At 33.2% G+C, this 17,653-nt stretch overlaps 1 protein-coding gene across 10 annotated transcripts in view; it reads left to right on the top strand.

Annotated features, from left to right (window-relative positions):
- Positions 1 to 17,653, top strand: part of HSF2 (heat shock transcription factor 2) — a 40,902-nt gene that overhangs the window by 5,782 nt on the left and 17,467 nt on the right. For all 10 annotated transcript variants that reach the window (XM_072832291.1, XM_072832283.1, XM_072832292.1 and 7 more), the window contains exons 2-8: positions 7,901 to 8,009; positions 8,150 to 8,277; positions 9,146 to 9,270; positions 11,429 to 11,504; positions 14,622 to 14,683; positions 15,604 to 15,691; positions 17,312 to 17,460. In XM_072832291.1, the coding sequence (XP_072688392.1) occupies positions 7,901 to 8,009; positions 8,150 to 8,277; positions 9,146 to 9,270; positions 11,429 to 11,504; positions 14,622 to 14,683; positions 15,604 to 15,691; positions 17,312 to 17,460 (737 nt within the window). The remainder of the gene's footprint in view (positions 1 to 7,900; positions 8,010 to 8,149; positions 8,278 to 9,145; positions 9,271 to 11,428; positions 11,505 to 14,621; positions 14,684 to 15,603; positions 15,692 to 17,311; positions 17,461 to 17,653) is intronic.

Genomic DNA, 17,653 nt, shown 5'->3' on the forward strand with positions numbered 1-17,653 from the left:
GGAACAATAAATCAGTAACTAGCATATAAAATGACCAGGATTTGTGGGTATTTTGGGTAGAGTGATGAGGAAAGCCACTCTGAGGAGATGATGTTTGAGCAGAGATTTGAACAATTTGAAAGGGGAATGGCAAACATACAGGCCTTGAACATGACATGTTCATGTGTTTGGAGAAGGCCCATGTGGTTAGAGTATCTTTGGAGAATGTGAGATTGAGGTCAGAGCAGGAAGGAGCAGATGGTGTAGGGCCTTAGGTCTGTTGTAAGGAGACTGGAAATCTAGGGAACTAGTTTGCATATTATCACAACTTTCCACTATGGTATTGAAAATAGTGTGGTTGAGCCTGGGGTATTTGCAGTGGAGATGGTGAGAAGTTGTGGGATTTGGTATCTACTTTAAAGGTAACGCAGTAGAACTTATTAATTGTCTGAAGTTGCAGAAAAGACGAAGAATAAGAACTCAGATTGGGCCTGGACAATAAGATAAATGATGAGACCATTTGGTCAGATGGGGGAATATTCAGAGAAATGCAGGTAGAGAGTGGCCATATTAACTTTGAGATTACAATGGACACTAGTGTTTCTTGAAAATTGTTTTTGTTTAGCTTACATTTCATTGACCACTTGGTCATATGATCATGCCTAATAATTTCAGATGAGATGGGGAAGTTCAGTGCTAGGAAGAACAGGAATATTTTTGAACAGCCTGAATGACTTCTACACTCCAAGACATCCAAGTGGAAATGTTGAACAGGATTTTTGGATATAAGATACTGGCATTCAGGGTGGATTTTGTGGAGCATATGAGTGGTAAAGCCATGGGACTAGATGAAATCATACAGGGAAACAAATGGAGATAGAAGGAGATGAAAGACAAGTCATTCTGATTTTTAGAGGGTGTGAAAATAAGAAACAACTAGGAAAGGAGATTGAGAAGAAACAGTACACCAGGAAGAAAAAGGAACGAGATCAAAGAAGTTAATGAAAAAAATGGTTCAAAAAAAGATGATCAACTATGCCAAATGCTGTTATGAATATTATACACTTCTTGTGTATAAAAGCAATAATTTCTTTAAGGTATATATACATTCATTGGAGATTGGAATTGCTGAAAAATAGGGTATGAACCGAACTCTCAGAAGGTAGTTCAAATTGGTTTCAAAAGAGATTAAACGATTTTATATATTCCTGTTAGCCAAGTGTGAGATTTCCCATTAATCCACATCTTTAAAACTTGATATTATCATCCTTAATTTTTTTACCAGTAGAAGATGTAAAGTATGTCAATGAGTTGATATTTTCCTGATTACTAATGTGTTCAGTTACCTTTTCATATTTTTTGGCTTATGTGTTTCCTATTCTGTGAGGTATTTGGCCATTTTACTATTGTGTGACTTGGTTTTTACTGTTTGTAGGAATTCCTTGTATATTCTGTATATCCATTTTTTTTTTTTTTTGCATCTATGTATTGCTTACATCTTCTCCCAGTTTGAGGCTTATCTTTTTCTTTTGATGAATACAAGTTTTTAATTTTAGTGTAATCATCTTTTTTGGTCATGCTTTTTATTTCTTCAGGATGAAATCCTTTTTCTTACCTCTTCCCCAGAGACAGAAAGCTACTTTTCCATTTCTTTTCTTTTTTTCTGGAGGTTTTAAAACTGCATTTTATGTGTAAGTCTTTAATTCACCTGGAATTGATTTTTGTGTGTGGCATGAGGACTTCAGTTTCATTGTTTACCATATAAATATTCAATTGGCCTAGCTCCTTCATTGAATGGTTCTTTCTTTCTGTGGTGCTGTGTACCTTCCTCTGTTTTAGAGCAAAATTTTAGGTAGATACTGTGATTTTGTTTCTTGGTTGTCTATTCCATTGCTTTGAACAATTTTTTTTCTGCCCTTATCCCATGTTTTCTTAACTATAGCTTTATACTGTCTTGCTTTTGGGAAGGCAGCTTATCCTTCAGGAGTATCTTGACTATTGTTGGCCTTTGCTCATCTGTATATATTTTAAAATCAAATTCCATTAAATTTAACGGTGTTTTGGGCAGCCCCGGTGGCTCAGCGGTTTAGTGCCGCCTTCAGCCCGGGGTGTGATCCTGGAGACCTGGGATCGAGTCCCACGTCAGGCTTCCTGCATGGAGCCTGCTTCTCCCTCTGCCTGTGTCTCTGCCTCTCTCTCTCTCTGTCTCTCTCTCTCTGTCTCTCATGAATACATAAATACAATCTTAAAAAAGAAAAAAACTTACTGGGATTTTAATTGGAATTACATTGAAAATATAAATCAGATTAGCAAAAATGGATGTCTTTATGATGTTAACTATTCCCATAAACAAGGCATGTTCTTAAATTCATTTTGTTTAATAAAGTTTTGTATTTTTTATAATTAGGTCTTGCATGTTTGTTAGGTTTTCTTCTTAGGTATCTTACGTTGTTGTAAGTGGTGTCTGTTAAAAAGTACATTTCTGGCTGTTGCTGATAGTTAGAAATACAGATAACAACACTTGTATGTTGATAATAAACTAGAAAGCTAATCATTTTAGTGATTTGGGGTCTCTAAGTATACATCCATGTATTTGTGAATGGTACTTTTGTTTTTCCTTTCAGAACTTTATACCTTCAATAATAATAATAATAATAATAATAATAATAATAATAATAATAATTCTTCATCTTCATCTTCTTCTTTCCTTCTCCTTTCTTCTTCTTCGTCTTCTTCTTCTTCTTCGTTTTGCAGTGGCTAAGACCTCAGGGTGTCAAATAGAAGTAGTGATCATGGGGCGGGCCCCTTTTTCTTAGTTTTAAAGGGAATGTTTCTCATATTTTCCCCTCAAGTTACTGACTGTTAAGATTGAGAGTTTTTTATTTATCTTTTTGTTGTTAATGTCATACTTGGGGGGGATGGGCATGCCAAGAGGGAAGATACAGGAAAAAAGTGGACTTTGGTGAGTAGGAAGATGGATTTGAAATAGTAGGTTGAGAACGTAGTGAAGTAAAGAACATTATCTAAAAATGTTAACAATTGAAAAGTTTTAAGTGAAATGGTTGGGGCAGAGATGTAGATGTGATCATATATAATAAATCATCATACTTAATAAAGTCAGTAGTTAGATACACTGGCGTGGATGAGATTGCCTAAGGAAAGAGAGTATAAGGTGTCATGATCAAGGATAGAAACCTAAAAACACAACTTCTTGATAGGTGAAGACAATTGAAAGGAAATATGAGATAGGAGGCCTAATAGTATATAGCTTCAGAGCCAAAAGAGTAGAGTATTTGAGGAGGGGATTGTCAGTAGTGCCAAATGAAATGCCACAGAGAGGTGTGGGAAGATCAGGATTGAAAAGAAGGCATTGAATTTGGCATTTGACATTTTAGGAAAAACAAAAAACGGTTGAGTCGAGAGAGGGAGACCAAAACCAATTTTTAGCAAGAATATTTTTTTTTTTTTTGCAAGAATATTTTAGATAGTACTCATTTGGAGAAGGGGGCTTTGAAATATGTTTGTTAAATTTTGCAGTGAAGGAAAAGACAAATGGAGTGGGTAGATTGAAAAGTAAGAAGGAAAATTTTTTTAAGATAGGAGAAAACATGCGTTTTTAATTTTAATAGTTATTACCTGATAACCAACTCTGATTACCATCAGACTTTTAAAATTTTGCCAATCTAATAAGTGAAAATCATTATTTGTTTTGCTGTACATTCAATTATAATGAAATTGGGCCTCTTCTAAATTTTACGTTGGGTTTTTCTTACTGATTTGTTAGAAATTTTTGATTAATGCAGTTAACTGTCATAAATATTTAAAATGTTTTTGTGTTAACAATTATTCAACTTCATTGAATTTTTAAAATAATTCTATCAGGTTTAGTTTCAGACACAAATAGAAATCCAAATGATAGTTTAAACAGAATTAGAGTTGTCTTTTCCTTTTAAGTCTGAAGATACCTTCTGGACTTTTCAGCCGTACTTAGTTTCTGTACCTCAGTGGTTGTTGAAGTTGCAGTCAATTAGCTCCCAAGTTCCAAGCAGGGATATGGGAGATAGGGGTTTGACACTTTGAATCTTTCCCCTTTTAGAAGCTTTTCTGGAAGCTCTACCCAGTCAGTTCTATTTATATCGAAATTGCCAGGTGTGTATTTGGCTGCCTCTGTTGGGGGGCTGAGAAACATAGTTGCTGCATCAAACAGAACTGTGGTTCTGTTAGTAAGGAAGTAGTTTTTGCAAATGGATCTCTTTGTTTTTAAGGCTAAATGATGTTCCATTGTGTGTGTGTGTGTGTGTGTGGTATGTGTATCACAGTTTCTTTATCCATTCTTCTATTGAGGGACACTTAGGTTTGTTCTTGGCTATTGTGAATAATGCTGCAACGAACATTGGAGCACAAATTCTCTTGAGGTACTGATTTCATTTCCTTTGGGTGTATACCCAGGAAAGGGGTAGCTGGATCATGTGGTAGGTCTATATATTTTTGTGGAACCTTAATGCTGTTTTCCATATGGCTATACTGATTTGCATTACCGCAGAAAGTTCCCTTTTCCCTAAACCCTTGCCAACACTTGTTGTCTTTTATTTAATAATTGCCATCCTAACAGTTATGAAGTGTACCTCATTGTGGTTTTGACTTGCATTTCCCTGAGGATTAGTAATGTTGAGCACCTTTTCATACACCTTTCTGTATCTTTGGGAAAATGTCTATTTGAGTTTTTTTTTTTTTTAATTTTTTTAAAATTTATTTATGATAGTCACAGAGAAAGAGAGAGAGAGAGAGAGAGGGGCAGAGACATAGGCAGAGGGAGAAGCAGGCTCCATGCACTGGGAGCCCAACGTGGGACTCGATCCCGGGTTTCCAGGATGGTGCACTGGGCCAAAGGCAGGCGCTAAACCGCTGCACCACCCAGGGATCCCTCTATTTGAGTTTTTAATCGGTTTATGTCTTTTTTTTTTTTTTCTCTGTTGAGTTGTATGTGTTCCTCACATATTTGGATTGTTAATCCCTTACCAGGTAATCAGATATATTGATTGCAAGTATTCTGTTAGGTTTTCTTTTTATTTTGTTGTTGTCTTTTCTGCACAAGCTTTTTAGCTGATGGAGATGGTATGTTAATTAGTTTGAATGTAGTAGTTCTTTCTCTGTGTGTGTAGATATATTAAATTATGTTGTATACAATAAAAATTGTAGTTTTAAAATAACAAAAATTAAAAAGTAAGTAGAGGAATTTGGAAATAAGGTAGGCAGCTAGCAGTTTCCACGAATAAAATATAAATTCTTGCCAGTATGACTTAGGTTTACAGCATACTTCCAGAAGCTTGCTTGTAAAGAATGATTGAGCAGTAAGTTAGCATTGAGCTTTTGTTTTTTTTTTTCTTTCTAGATGAAGAGTTCATGAACTCATTTTTTTCTCATTTTCCCCCTGATTTTAATGTTATTTGTACTTATTACGTATTAAATTCTCAAATAGATTTGTTACTGCTTCCATTCTCTCTAGTTCGTTTATTTATTTATATTTACTATCTCTTCTTTGGTACCAAACTCTTATAAACTGTAATTCTATTACCTTTATGGGATAGAGTTAACACTTCTCATTGTTTTTAGTATTTTCTTGCCTCTTGTTAAATTATTTCACAAGTGAACTCTAGTACCTAATATTTGATTGTGTTAGCGTCTCTTCTACTCTCCAAAATTTTAATTGATAATTTATTGAGAATGTATTGGTTAATTAGAACTGACAGCTGTACAGTACTGTATTTGTTCCTCTATAGTTTAATATATTCTTAAGATTTATCTTTAGATATGTGATATTTTTCTGTTATTGGGATCTTTTGTTCTATTTTAGTTTAAAATTGTTATGGTAAAATATACCTAACATACAACTAACCATTTTACCCGTTTTTAAGTATATGGTTCAGTGGCATTAATTACTTTTACGCTGCTATACAGTCATCACTCCAGAATGTTTTTCAGATTTCCATAATGAAACTTCATACTAATTAGACAATAATTTCCAAGTCCTCCTTCCTCCTGGCCCCTAATAACCATACTACTTTTGTCTCGCTGAATTAGACTATTGTAGATATCTCATTTAAGTAGAATAGTACAATATTTGTCCTTTTGTGGCTAGTTTATTTCACTTAGCATAATGTCTTTAAAGTTCATCCATGTTGTAGCACCCATCAGAATTTCCTTCTTTTTTAAGGCTGAGTACTCATTCTGTGTATTTACCACATTTTGTTTATCCATTCATCTGTCAGTGAACTTTTGGGTTACTTCCACTTCTTGACTGTTGCATATAATGCTGCTATGAATGTGGGTATACAAATATCTTTGTGAGTACCTGCCCAGTTCTTCTGGAAATACACATAGAAGTAGAATTGCAGGATCGTATGTAAGTCTCTGTTTAGTTTTTTGGGGAACCACCATACTGTTTTCCATAGCAGCTGCACTATTTTACATTTCCACCCTCAATGTAAAGGGTTCTAATTTATTCACATCCTCCAACACTTATTTTCAGTTTATTTGGTGTTTTTAAAAATAATTGCCATTCTAATGGGTATGAAGTAGTGATTGTGGTATTTGGTTTTCATTTCCCTAATGATTAGTGATGTTAGGCATCTTTGCATGTATTTATTGGCCATTTGTATATGTTCTTTGGAAAAATATCTGCTCAAGTCCTTTGCCCATTTCTTATGGGGTTGTATATTTTTTTGTTGAGTTCTAGAAGTTCTTTGTTATGGATATTAATTCCTTATTAGATACACAATTTGCAAATATTTTTTTGGATTCTGTGGATGGCCTTTTCACTCTATTGATAGTGTTTGCACAAAAATTAAGTTTGAGGTAGCCTCATTGGTCTGTTTTTGCTTTTGTTGCTTGTGCTTTTGGTGTTAATCAAGAAATCATTGCCAAATCCAGTGTCATGAAGCTTTTCCCCCTTATGTTTTTTTTTTTTTAATGATTTTCAGAGTTTTAGCTCTTACATTTAAGTCTTTAATCTATTTTGAGTTAATTTTTGTATATAGTGTAAGGTAAACTTTGTTTTTTTGCACAAGAGTATCCAGGTTTCCTAGCATTGTTTGTTGAAAACTCTCCTTTTCCCATTGAATGGTCTTGGGACTCTTGTCAAAACTCTTTGGACTGGGGATCCCTGGGTGGCTCGGCAGTTTAGCGCCGCCTTCAGCCCAGGACGTTGATCCTGGAATCCCGGGATCGAGTTCCACATCGGGCTCCTTGCATGGAGCCTGCTTCTCCCTTTGCCTGTGTCTCTCTCTCTTTCTGTGTGTCTCTCATGAATAAATAAATAAAATCTTTAAGAAAAAAAAAAAAACACAAAAACCTCTTTGGACCTTATATATAATGGTGTATTTGGCAGTTCTGTTCCATTGGTTTGTCTCTCTGTGTTTATGCCAGTATCATACTGTTTTGATATTATATTATAGTAAGTTTCAAATTGTTTTTTTTTTCTATGGAAGAACACTAGTGACTTTAAATATTATTAACCAGATATTTTACTGAATTGTTTTAGTTTTTCAGTTGATTGTGTAAAGATATGGCTGTTGCAAATAATGATAAAATATTTCTTCTTGAATTTTGTCTATTTTTGTCTAATTGCATTGGCTTTCCATGTTAAATAATTATGTTGCCCATTTACGGTATTTCTTTCTTGCTTCTGATTTAGTGGAAATTCTTCTAATATTTCACCAGAGTGTATGATGCAGTTTTTGGTTTAGACATGCTCCTAAACTTCTGAGGCTGACATCAAAGGCTTAATTACAGTTTGGCACTTAAAGATGGTTTGTTTCTTGTTGGTATTAATAGGAATAAAAGATGAATCCGAAAGTATCATAGAAGGACTGCTTGGTTTTGATTCATATACATCAACTAATTGACTTTTTCTCTTTTTCAGAATGGCCAGAGTTTTCTGGTTTTGGATGAACAAAGATTTGCAAAAGAAATTCTTCCTAAATATTTCAAGCACAATAACATGGCAAGCTTTGTGAGGCAGTTGAATATGTGTGAGTATAGGCAGTGATTATTTGGAATACTGTGGTCAGCCCCGATTAATCCATATTTTCCCCATTAGGTTGATAAAGGAAAGGGAAATTTTTTTACTTTTATCTATTTTAGTCATCTAAATTTTGAATCTTTTTTTCAGATGGTTTTCGTAAGGTTGTGCATATTGACTCTGGAATTGTAAAGCAGGAACGAGATGGGCCTGTTGAATTTCAGCATCCTTACTTCAAACAAGGCCAGGATGACTTGTTGGAGAACATTAAAAGGAAGGTGAGCTATTGTTAATATGATTTATTTAAGGCATTACCATGTAGCATACTTGGCCAACACAATATTTCACCTATTGAAATTAAGAATGTATAGAAATACACAGTTGTTTTTGTTGGGATAACTTAGACTAATAAAGCTTTAATTATTTCCCTCTATTTTATATTTTTTTCTGCAGTCAACTGTCCTAAAGGCTCAGTCTTCAAATACGTTCTAGAGGGAAGGAAAATGTTTACATTCTGACTGAGGGTGAAAAATCATCCATATTGGGATGGCTCACTCTTTCTAATTTAGCTTAAAATATGTAAACTTTTGTTAGAATGTCCACTCCCTGGAGGGCTTGTTCTGTAGTTCACTGCTGAATATCCAATGCCCAGAATAAGTCCCTTGCATATAGTAAGCATCTAATAACATATTTTTTAATGAATGGTATCTTTTACTGAAATAAAATATTTTTACTAAATCCACAAAAGAAGAGGGATAAAAGAGTAATGGACCATGAAACAAAATGGCCTAGTGTGCAGCTGTTACTGCATAAATTTAATTAAACGTGGAATGTGATAATGAAGAGGCTTGGGGAAATTACAGTGAGTTTGGCTAAAGGGAATGAAAAAAAAAAGCCCCTAAGTTGTTCCTGCTTGTAGAAACTTCTCCACATTAAAAAAAAAAAAAAAAAAAGGATTATTTCTTATCCTTGTCTTTGAGCTATTCTTTTTATAGAATCCTATCCTGGGCTTTTTGGAACTAAATCTAACTTCCTGAATCAGCTACAAACCCACTTATAATAGGGAAACTTTTTTTTTTTAATAGGGAAACTTTGAATTACAAATATGGTATATAGTATTTGATTTCCTACATTTGTTTTCAAAAGGTTTCATCTTCAAAACCAGAAGAAAATAAGATTCGTCAGGAAGATTTAACAAAAATTATAAGTAGTGCTCAGAAAGTTCAAATAAAACAAGAAACTATTGAGTCCAGACTTTCTGAATTAAAAAGGTAAAGTATTATTGCCAAATATAATCTTCATATAGGGATTGGTGTGTGTGTGTTGGGATTGGAGGTTAGTGCTTTAAGTACTTAGATCTCATTGTTGAAGCCAAGATAAAAGGTCTTTTTTCTGTAAGTACTGGTTCCCTTAGTTTGATTTTTAGCCCTTGACTTTACCTCAATATTATATTTTCTTGACCGTGGTCAAAAGATTTTATGACTATGGGCAATTAAAACAGTTTGATGCAGGAGTCTCGCTGATGAAACAATAGATATTTAAATTCATGTAGGAATTGCCCCTGAGTGGCTTGCTTAGTCCATTAAGTGTCTGCTTCCTGCTCAGGTCATGGTCTCAGGGTTCTGAGATTGAGTTCCACATCAGACTCCCTGCCCCAGGGGGAAATGTGCTTCTCCCTTTCCCTCTGCCTCTCTTCTGGCTTATGTATGTGTGCATGCTCTCTCTCAAATAAATAAGTAAAATCTTTTAAAAAAATAAATCAGTGTAGGAAATATGATTCCACTTAGCATTCATATGATGTTCACACACATGAGGGAACACAAGCCATAAAAAGATACTACATATGTTACTCATCTCTTCTTTTATGGCAGTTTAATATGCTTTTTCTATGTGGCTTAAGATAAAATAGAACACAAAAAAATAGGGAAAAGGATGCAAGAGACTTGCTTTACTTGGTATTTATCATACATAGACATGGTAATGGTGTTATTCAAATCATTTATCTACAGAAACATACTTTTGCCTTATGGCAATTCTTGGCACCATTACTTGCCACACTAACAACTTGTATATAGAGTAGATGTATACTTCTCTCAATGTATACTTCTCTTCTTAGTAAGTAGTTGAGATTTTTTCTTTTCCTAATAGGGGCCAAGGTCTTGATTGATTTTATGTATTCTCTCTCTTCCATTTCAAATGTGGGATATTAGTGTAGCTGTCTTAACTCAGGTGTCTTCGTTAAAAGAATAACCTTGAATTTTGATTCCATTTTTTAATAAGGTTTAATTTTAAGCTGTCCCATTTTGTGTATTTCATTTAATCAGTTATGCTAGTTTATGGTATGTATCTTGTGTCTACTGAGGTGCCCTTTGACCCAATTCCTTGAATCTCCAGTTTAGCCCTTAAGAAATAGATCCCCAGATTGGACCTGTAAGTTTTAGAGGTAACTGTTCTTCTACTTAAATTTAGTAGGCAGATGATAATATCTTCAAATATCTGAGTCAAAAAGAGTATCCTATTCAGTAAGTATTAAAGAAAGTTTTATTTTCAAGATCTTCTGTATGTAAGATATAGAAGTCCCTTTTGTAATAGTTTAGCTTGAAGAGGATGGATATTATGGAAATTAACAAGAACAAAACTTAAAGCATTTAATAGGTGGATTATCCTTCATGCCTTCTAAGTATTGTTGCTGCTAATACTTAATAACTGCAATTTCAATAGTAGTTAATGAAGGAAAAGAAACTATTACTACTAGGCAAATTATTGGTTTGTCACATATTTAGACATGCTTTAAATTTTTTTTTTTTTAGTATTTTTCTATGTCTGTGTTTGAAACATCTTAAGATAGTTTTAGGACCTGATAAACTTTCAGATCAACTTTAACACTTACTACACATTACCTGTGTGAACTTAGGCAAGTCCTCTCAATTCTTGAGGCTCAGTGTCCTCCTCTATAAAATAGAGCTAATAATTCCTTTCTCAACTGATAGAGAAGTTTAGATAAGAAATACACTAAAATGCTTAGTATAATGCCTGGAACATAGGTAGTGCTGGATAAATGTCACTTCCTTTAATAATTCTTTTCTAAGCACAACTCCTGAATTCACTTGGTAGCCAAAGATTAGTTTATTTTTTAAACAAGAAGTAATGAACCACATTGTCAGAGAAGTAAATTGCCTACTACTATATTGGCTATAGGCATGTGTCTTTAATTTTTGTGTTTATATTGCCATGAATATGAAGTACTATAGTTAGGAAGGGATGATTCTGGAGTTGTGTCAAGATAGTTGCCATTTTATATAATTGAACCAAAGTTTTTTCATTTTCATGAAAATATATAGGAAAGTTCACTGGTATTCCTAATTAAAGATAATGAGGTCTGGGTTTCTCACTAAATTTTGTTTTGCTTTTTAATAAATGATAACATAGTGAGAATGAGTCCCTTTGGAAGGAGGTGTCAGAATTACGAGCAAAACATGCACAACAGCAACAAGTTATTCGAAAGGTAAGCTTTTTCATCCCATGACTGTAATCTGCCTTTGTTTAATTTGTGTACCATTTGTGACCCAAAAAAAATCTCTATGGAATAGTCAGTGATTGATCTTAGTTTCTTATATATTGGGTTCGTATATAATAGTGAAACTATGAAATCAAACAAATTAGGTCAACTGTTATATTTTCTTTTTAATAAGGAACATTTCTCATTACCTAAATATGGTTATTCCATATTCTCAGCCTAAGTCTCATTAGCTTTAAGTAAGTGACTTTTAGCCTGATATAACAACTTTAAAGATACTTTATTTTTAGGAACATAATTAATATACTACACTTTTTTTTTTAACTATGAATAACAGTCTTACTGTGTTCTTTTGTTTTTACTATTTTTTTTTACTTGAAATGGCATAGATATGGTCTTTGAAGACAAATGACTAAAATTTTCAAATCAGTTCACCAAATTATGAATTCAAAAAATTAGTTACCAATGTATGCCATTATTAGTATTTCCAGAAAAGCAGTAAAATAAATTCTAGATTTTAGTATCTGAGCTGAAAATTACTGGGGAAACTGAAAATCTCTCTGTTGCATTGTGTCCTTGTGATTTAGTCTTTTCATATCAGCTTTCATATGTTAATAAGACTTGAAACATAAAAGTAATTAAGGCAGCTATTTTTTGCTCATGAGTAAACTAGACTCTTAAGTTTAAGCAACAGGTTTTTGAGGGGGAGGAAGGGTGGGAGAACTTCAGCTGGTTTGTGCTGAGATGCCTTTAGCTAAAAATAGGGTTATGACTTGACAGGATCTGGGTCTAGTGGAGCAAGCTTAGAACAGAGATGAATGGTTGCAGCCTTTGGCCTGTAGTCAGATAGATACACTGTGTGTGTGTGTGTGTGTGTGTGTGTGTGTGTATAGTTTTTCCAAATCAGTATGTAAGTGAAGGTTGAATGTACAATTTAGTTCTAAGTGTTTAGTCCAAGTACATATACTTTCAAAACTTCCATAGCTGATTCCAACATGCAAGCCTGTTAAGAATAGCTGATTTAAAATGATAGGTGTTTGGGGGCACCTGGATGGCTCAGTGGTTGAGCACCTGCCTTTGGCTCAGGGCCTGATCTCAGGATCCTGGGATCGAGTCCCACATCAGGTTCTCTGCAGGGAGCCTGCTTCTCCCTCTGCCTGTGTCTCTGCCTCTCTCTCTGTTCTCTCATGAATAAATAAATAAAATCTTTAAAAAAAAGTATAGATGTACCTTAGCCTGCACTTCATTAAGAAAAAAAAATCTTTTAATCTTTTCCAGAAAACGTTTTAGTTAAATATTAGCTTATAATACTATATGATTTTTTTTTCACCTAAAAGCAAGGAAAGTTGATGGAATACTTATAGAGGATTTCAGGTTTTCATGAAACCTAGCATACTGTCTGCTCAAATTTGAGTTTTGAATAAATGTGGTTTGGTGGAGCTAGGGAATTTTCATGATGCGTAGTGATAGCTGATAATCTCTTCTGTATTGCTGTATTTGCCTCATATGTCTGCCATTCACTCCTTGGCTTTATATTAATTGGAATAGTATATGTGAGTTACCTGGTATAGGTACTTGTTACAGGATAGGATAAATAGTACCTGTTATAGAACTTACCAGGTCCAGAAATTAGATGTTGTAAATGTTAGGTGCCTTATCTTCTTCAGGAAACAAGGTTTGTGTACAGCATGATGCAGAATTGTCTTAATAAGAGAACTAAAATACAGAAAAAATTTCAGGAGAAATTTAGCCAGTGCTTCATGTTCTTATAATTCAACCACTAATGTTTTTAGAATTTTTTATAACACTTATAAATTAACAAAAGTAATTGAAACCAAATTATTTCATAGATACCTTTAAGTTTAAATTTGTCTTCTCATCAGCATCAGTCAGCATTTTCTTTTGAATAAACAATTTAGTGGCTAGCTTCCTTTTCATGACTCTAAAACTGTTTAACTTTTCTGCAAAGAGTCTAAATAGTCCTCCAGTTGCTTTTGGCCTTTATTTATAGCCTCTCAGTGATATACTGCTTTTCATAGTTCACCATATGATCCTCACTTCTTTAGCTCCTTTAGGAAGGTGACAATAAATTTCAAGACATCCTAAGCCAGTGATTCTCACATTCACATCAGTATCACCTGGAGGACATTGCTGGACCCTGTCCTCAGAATTTCGGATTCCGTTAATTATGGAGTGGGGTTGAGAATGTGTGTCTAACAGATTCCTGGGCTAATACTGCTGGTCCATGGACCACACTGTAAGAAATGCTGTCATAAAATATGAAAGATTGTTTGCATGTCTTGATCTGTTTAGTAGCCTTTTCCTTTTAAATTTAATTAAGCTCTGAAGATTAAACCAGCTTTTCTTGATTGGCAGTATGTGTGTCTTGGATAGTTAAGAGGAAAACCATCTGAAACAAAATCTATTCATTGTTTATTTAAAAAAAAATGTACTCCCAACTTTGAAATTGTATATTTATTTTTGGATAATTTCTAATTAACTGTATTTTGGGGTTTATTTCTGTTACTGTATAATTAGATATTTCATGATTTTATTAAGCAATAATTTTTCTAGAATAACCCAATAAGCTTTTTCTCCCTTGAAAATTTTATGCTCTCTTCTGAAAGAGATGGAAATTTCTTTGGCCTCTAATTGCATTACCTAGTTTAAGAAAAATGTTGCTTGTCACTCCCCCCCACCCCTCAGCATAGTCTTGAAAGAATTTCAGTTAAAAACTTGGGATCTGTATTCAGGCATGCTTGGATCTTAGCACCAAAACAAATAACTGAGTAGAGTATTGGGTAGATGGATGCATGGGGGGATAGATAGATGAATGGATGGATGGATAAGTAGATGAATGTCTTAGGCATCTTGATATCCTGGGTGGCTGCTACTTTTATTACAGGTTATTCTTCTGCCTGGAAACTGTTACATTTCTTTAGATATTAATTACAAGGTGCACCCAAATTTCAAATATGTTAACACGAGAGACATTATGTGACTTAGAAAATATGTAGTATTTGAATTAATTTCTTAACACTTGTAATGTGGACTAAGAATTAGGAGTCTATGATGGGAAATTTTTTGTGTATATTTTCCTTTTAGATTGTCCAGTTTATTGTTACATTGGTTCAGAATAACCAGCTTGTGAGCTTAAAACGTAAAAGGTAAGTTTCTGTGTAAAATACTTTGACCTATTTCTGGACAGCTAAACATGTTAGTGTTTAACAGTGAATGGCCTACATTCGCTTAGTGTATGTCTGTTGTTCCAGAGGAATAGTCCTTCCTTGTTAAATTATACTCTCAGCAATTCAAGAGTAGTGTTACTTCTTCCTCCAGTCATCCTGCTAATGTTTTTCAGAGACAAGTATAGCTAAATGGTCACTTTACAGACATATAGGGAGTTAATCAGGAATCCATTTTTATTTGCATTAGCCATTTACTGTAAAGTTAGAAGGCCTGAGTGAGGGGAAATTTTTAAAAGAAGGTCATACATTGAAAACAAAAATACTTGATCACTTATATTTAATCCACTAATAAGGAATTTAAAAACCCAAATATTGACTGTGGCTTATGATACATAAAAGTGTTAGTAGTATTTGCCATTGTTACAACTAAAGCTTAAGGATAGTGGACAAAGGAGTAGTTGGAAGAAGAAAAAACTTATCTTAAAGCTTGGTTATGTGCACACTTCATGCTGTGGCCTTAACTCTACTTCCATGAACTAGTTATGTATGTTAGTACAGTTCATAATGATATAGTTCAGTCAGCAATGAAATAGTATATTGTATTTATTATATTATTATATATCATTGTTATATACTACATATTATTTATTATAGTTATTATATTAATTTTAGCAAAACTAGTATAGAAGAATGGCAAAATCAAAGACCTAGGCAGAGTCACCCCCTAGTTTCTGTTCCTAAGATGTGACCATTGTGTATCACTATGTTCTTTGTGTATCCCTAACTAAAATCTTTTCTTATTAAAGTGTATATGTTCATGTGAGGGTAAAATATTAGAATAGTTTAAATTTCTTGTGTGCTCGCTTCACTGAATTTCATGAATATCTTCTGATTTTCAGGCCTCTACTTCTAAATACTAATGGAGCCCAAAAGAAGAATTTGTTTCAGCATATAGTCAAAGAACCAGCTGATAATCACCATCATAAAGTAATTTTTTGGTTAAATTCTATTTTATATTTGTTATATCAAACCAAATTTTATTACAGCAGTATTTCATGTATTCAGAATTCACATTCAAAGTTTAGTGAATAATAATCTAAATGTTCATCCTCCAGTTTTATTAAATCATGCCTTTTTAAATTATTTGCTTTAAATTATTTTAAGAAAGAAACTGCTATAAATAGAATTATTTTAGTTTCCTGTTCCCAAGTTTGTTTTTTTGCCTCTCAAGTTTGTTTTTTGACTCCTCTTCGGTCTCTCATAGATAATCACTATCTTGAAATGGTATTTATATCAGTCATTTTTGAATTGGTCATTTTATATGTGTGAACTCATGAACAGTATTTGCTATTATTTTGCATGTATCCAAGCTTCATACAAATGATACTGTTTTAAAAAAATAAATAAATAAATAAATGATACTGTTTTGCACATATCATTTTACATTGTGACTTTTTTCACTTGGTTTTGTTTTGAGATTTATTAAATTAAGTTCATCTCTACTACTTGATATTAATTCAGTATTATGGTTATGTAATTAAGCATTCATCCATAAATTATTTTAAGTTTCCAACTTTTATTATAAGTTGTGTAGACTAGACTTTTTACTCTAGCAATTTCAAAACTATTTTTGTTTACCTTTATTTTTGTGTTGGGCTCTCTGGATCATTTGTCAAACTTACACCCATTGGCAAATCATTCCAGTCCAGTGTCTAGACTTCCTTTAATAGCTGATTGTTATTGTAACTTTCAAATCTTAGAATTCTAAATACTGCTTCAGATTTGTTATTAGAGTACCAAGATTTTTTTTCTTGAGCAAATCAGTTAACATCAGGTTCTTCTTCCCACTACTGTTTCTAAATAATAAAGCATACCTAACTATTGTGTTTTTAGGATTGAAGATTCAATGTAAATGGATGAAGATTTCTTAATTTAACCGGATTTATAAATTTTTAAGTACTTTGGATCTTTTGCCTCAGATTTATCTACTGTTGAAATTTATAGATTTTGCATTTTAATAATGAGTTTAATTTGCTTTAGAGAATCGAATGCTTTCTTATTTATTGTGTACCTACAACCTAAATATATCTGCAAATGAATAAAAAAAAATTATTGCTAAAAACTCAGGCTGACATTTAACTGGAGCTATTGGAATGGTTTTTTTTTTCCTATTAATGAAAGCATTTAATGAGAAAGAATAAACCATATGTCAGAGTAGCTTGGATAAAATAATCCTCATCAGCAACAGTGGCCATCTGGTTATGCTTGAAATTCCTAATGAAGTCTTAAGATTTTTTCTTTTTTTAACCCTTTGGATATAAAAAATACTTTAAAATTTGAAAATCTTTCCATAGAATCATTCTGAGGCATGCCACCTTCAAGATTCCTTACAGTCAAAGAAATAAGTAGAATGAAGTAACACACCTCATACCTTTGTGAATTGGTATAAATAAAATTAGTAAGTCCCATTGGGGCAGAGAACATAGCTAAATTGTTCCTCAAAATTTAGTAAATAATGGGTGCCCAATTAACACTTTTTAAATGGTATGTTGTTCAGTAGTCCATATAATTTCAGTTTTTGATACATTTTCTGCCTGATTTTTTTAGGTTCCACACAGTAGGACTGAAGGTTTAAAGCCAAGGGAGCGGATTTCAGATGACATCATTATTTATGATGTAACTGATGATAATGCAGATGAAGAAAATATCCCAGTTATTCCAGAAACTAATGAGGATGTTATATCTGATCCATCCAAGTAAGGAAATTATGAAGTAAAATTTGTGAAAATATTGGTTACTTTTCTTATCAAAGAGTTAAATTCGAAACAACTTTATTCTGTCATAATTTACTGTCTAATTCATATTTGGTTTATTAAACTGAAAAAGCCAAAATATTTAATGAGATGTTCTCCCCTCAGTAAAAAGACTTCCAACAAAAAGTAATGAGAA

This window comes from Canis lupus, chromosome 1 (genome assembly GCF_048164855.1).
Source record: "Canis lupus baileyi chromosome 1, mCanLup2.hap1, whole genome shotgun sequence".
Classification (NCBI taxonomy): Eukaryota; Metazoa; Chordata; class Mammalia; order Carnivora; family Canidae; genus Canis; species Canis lupus.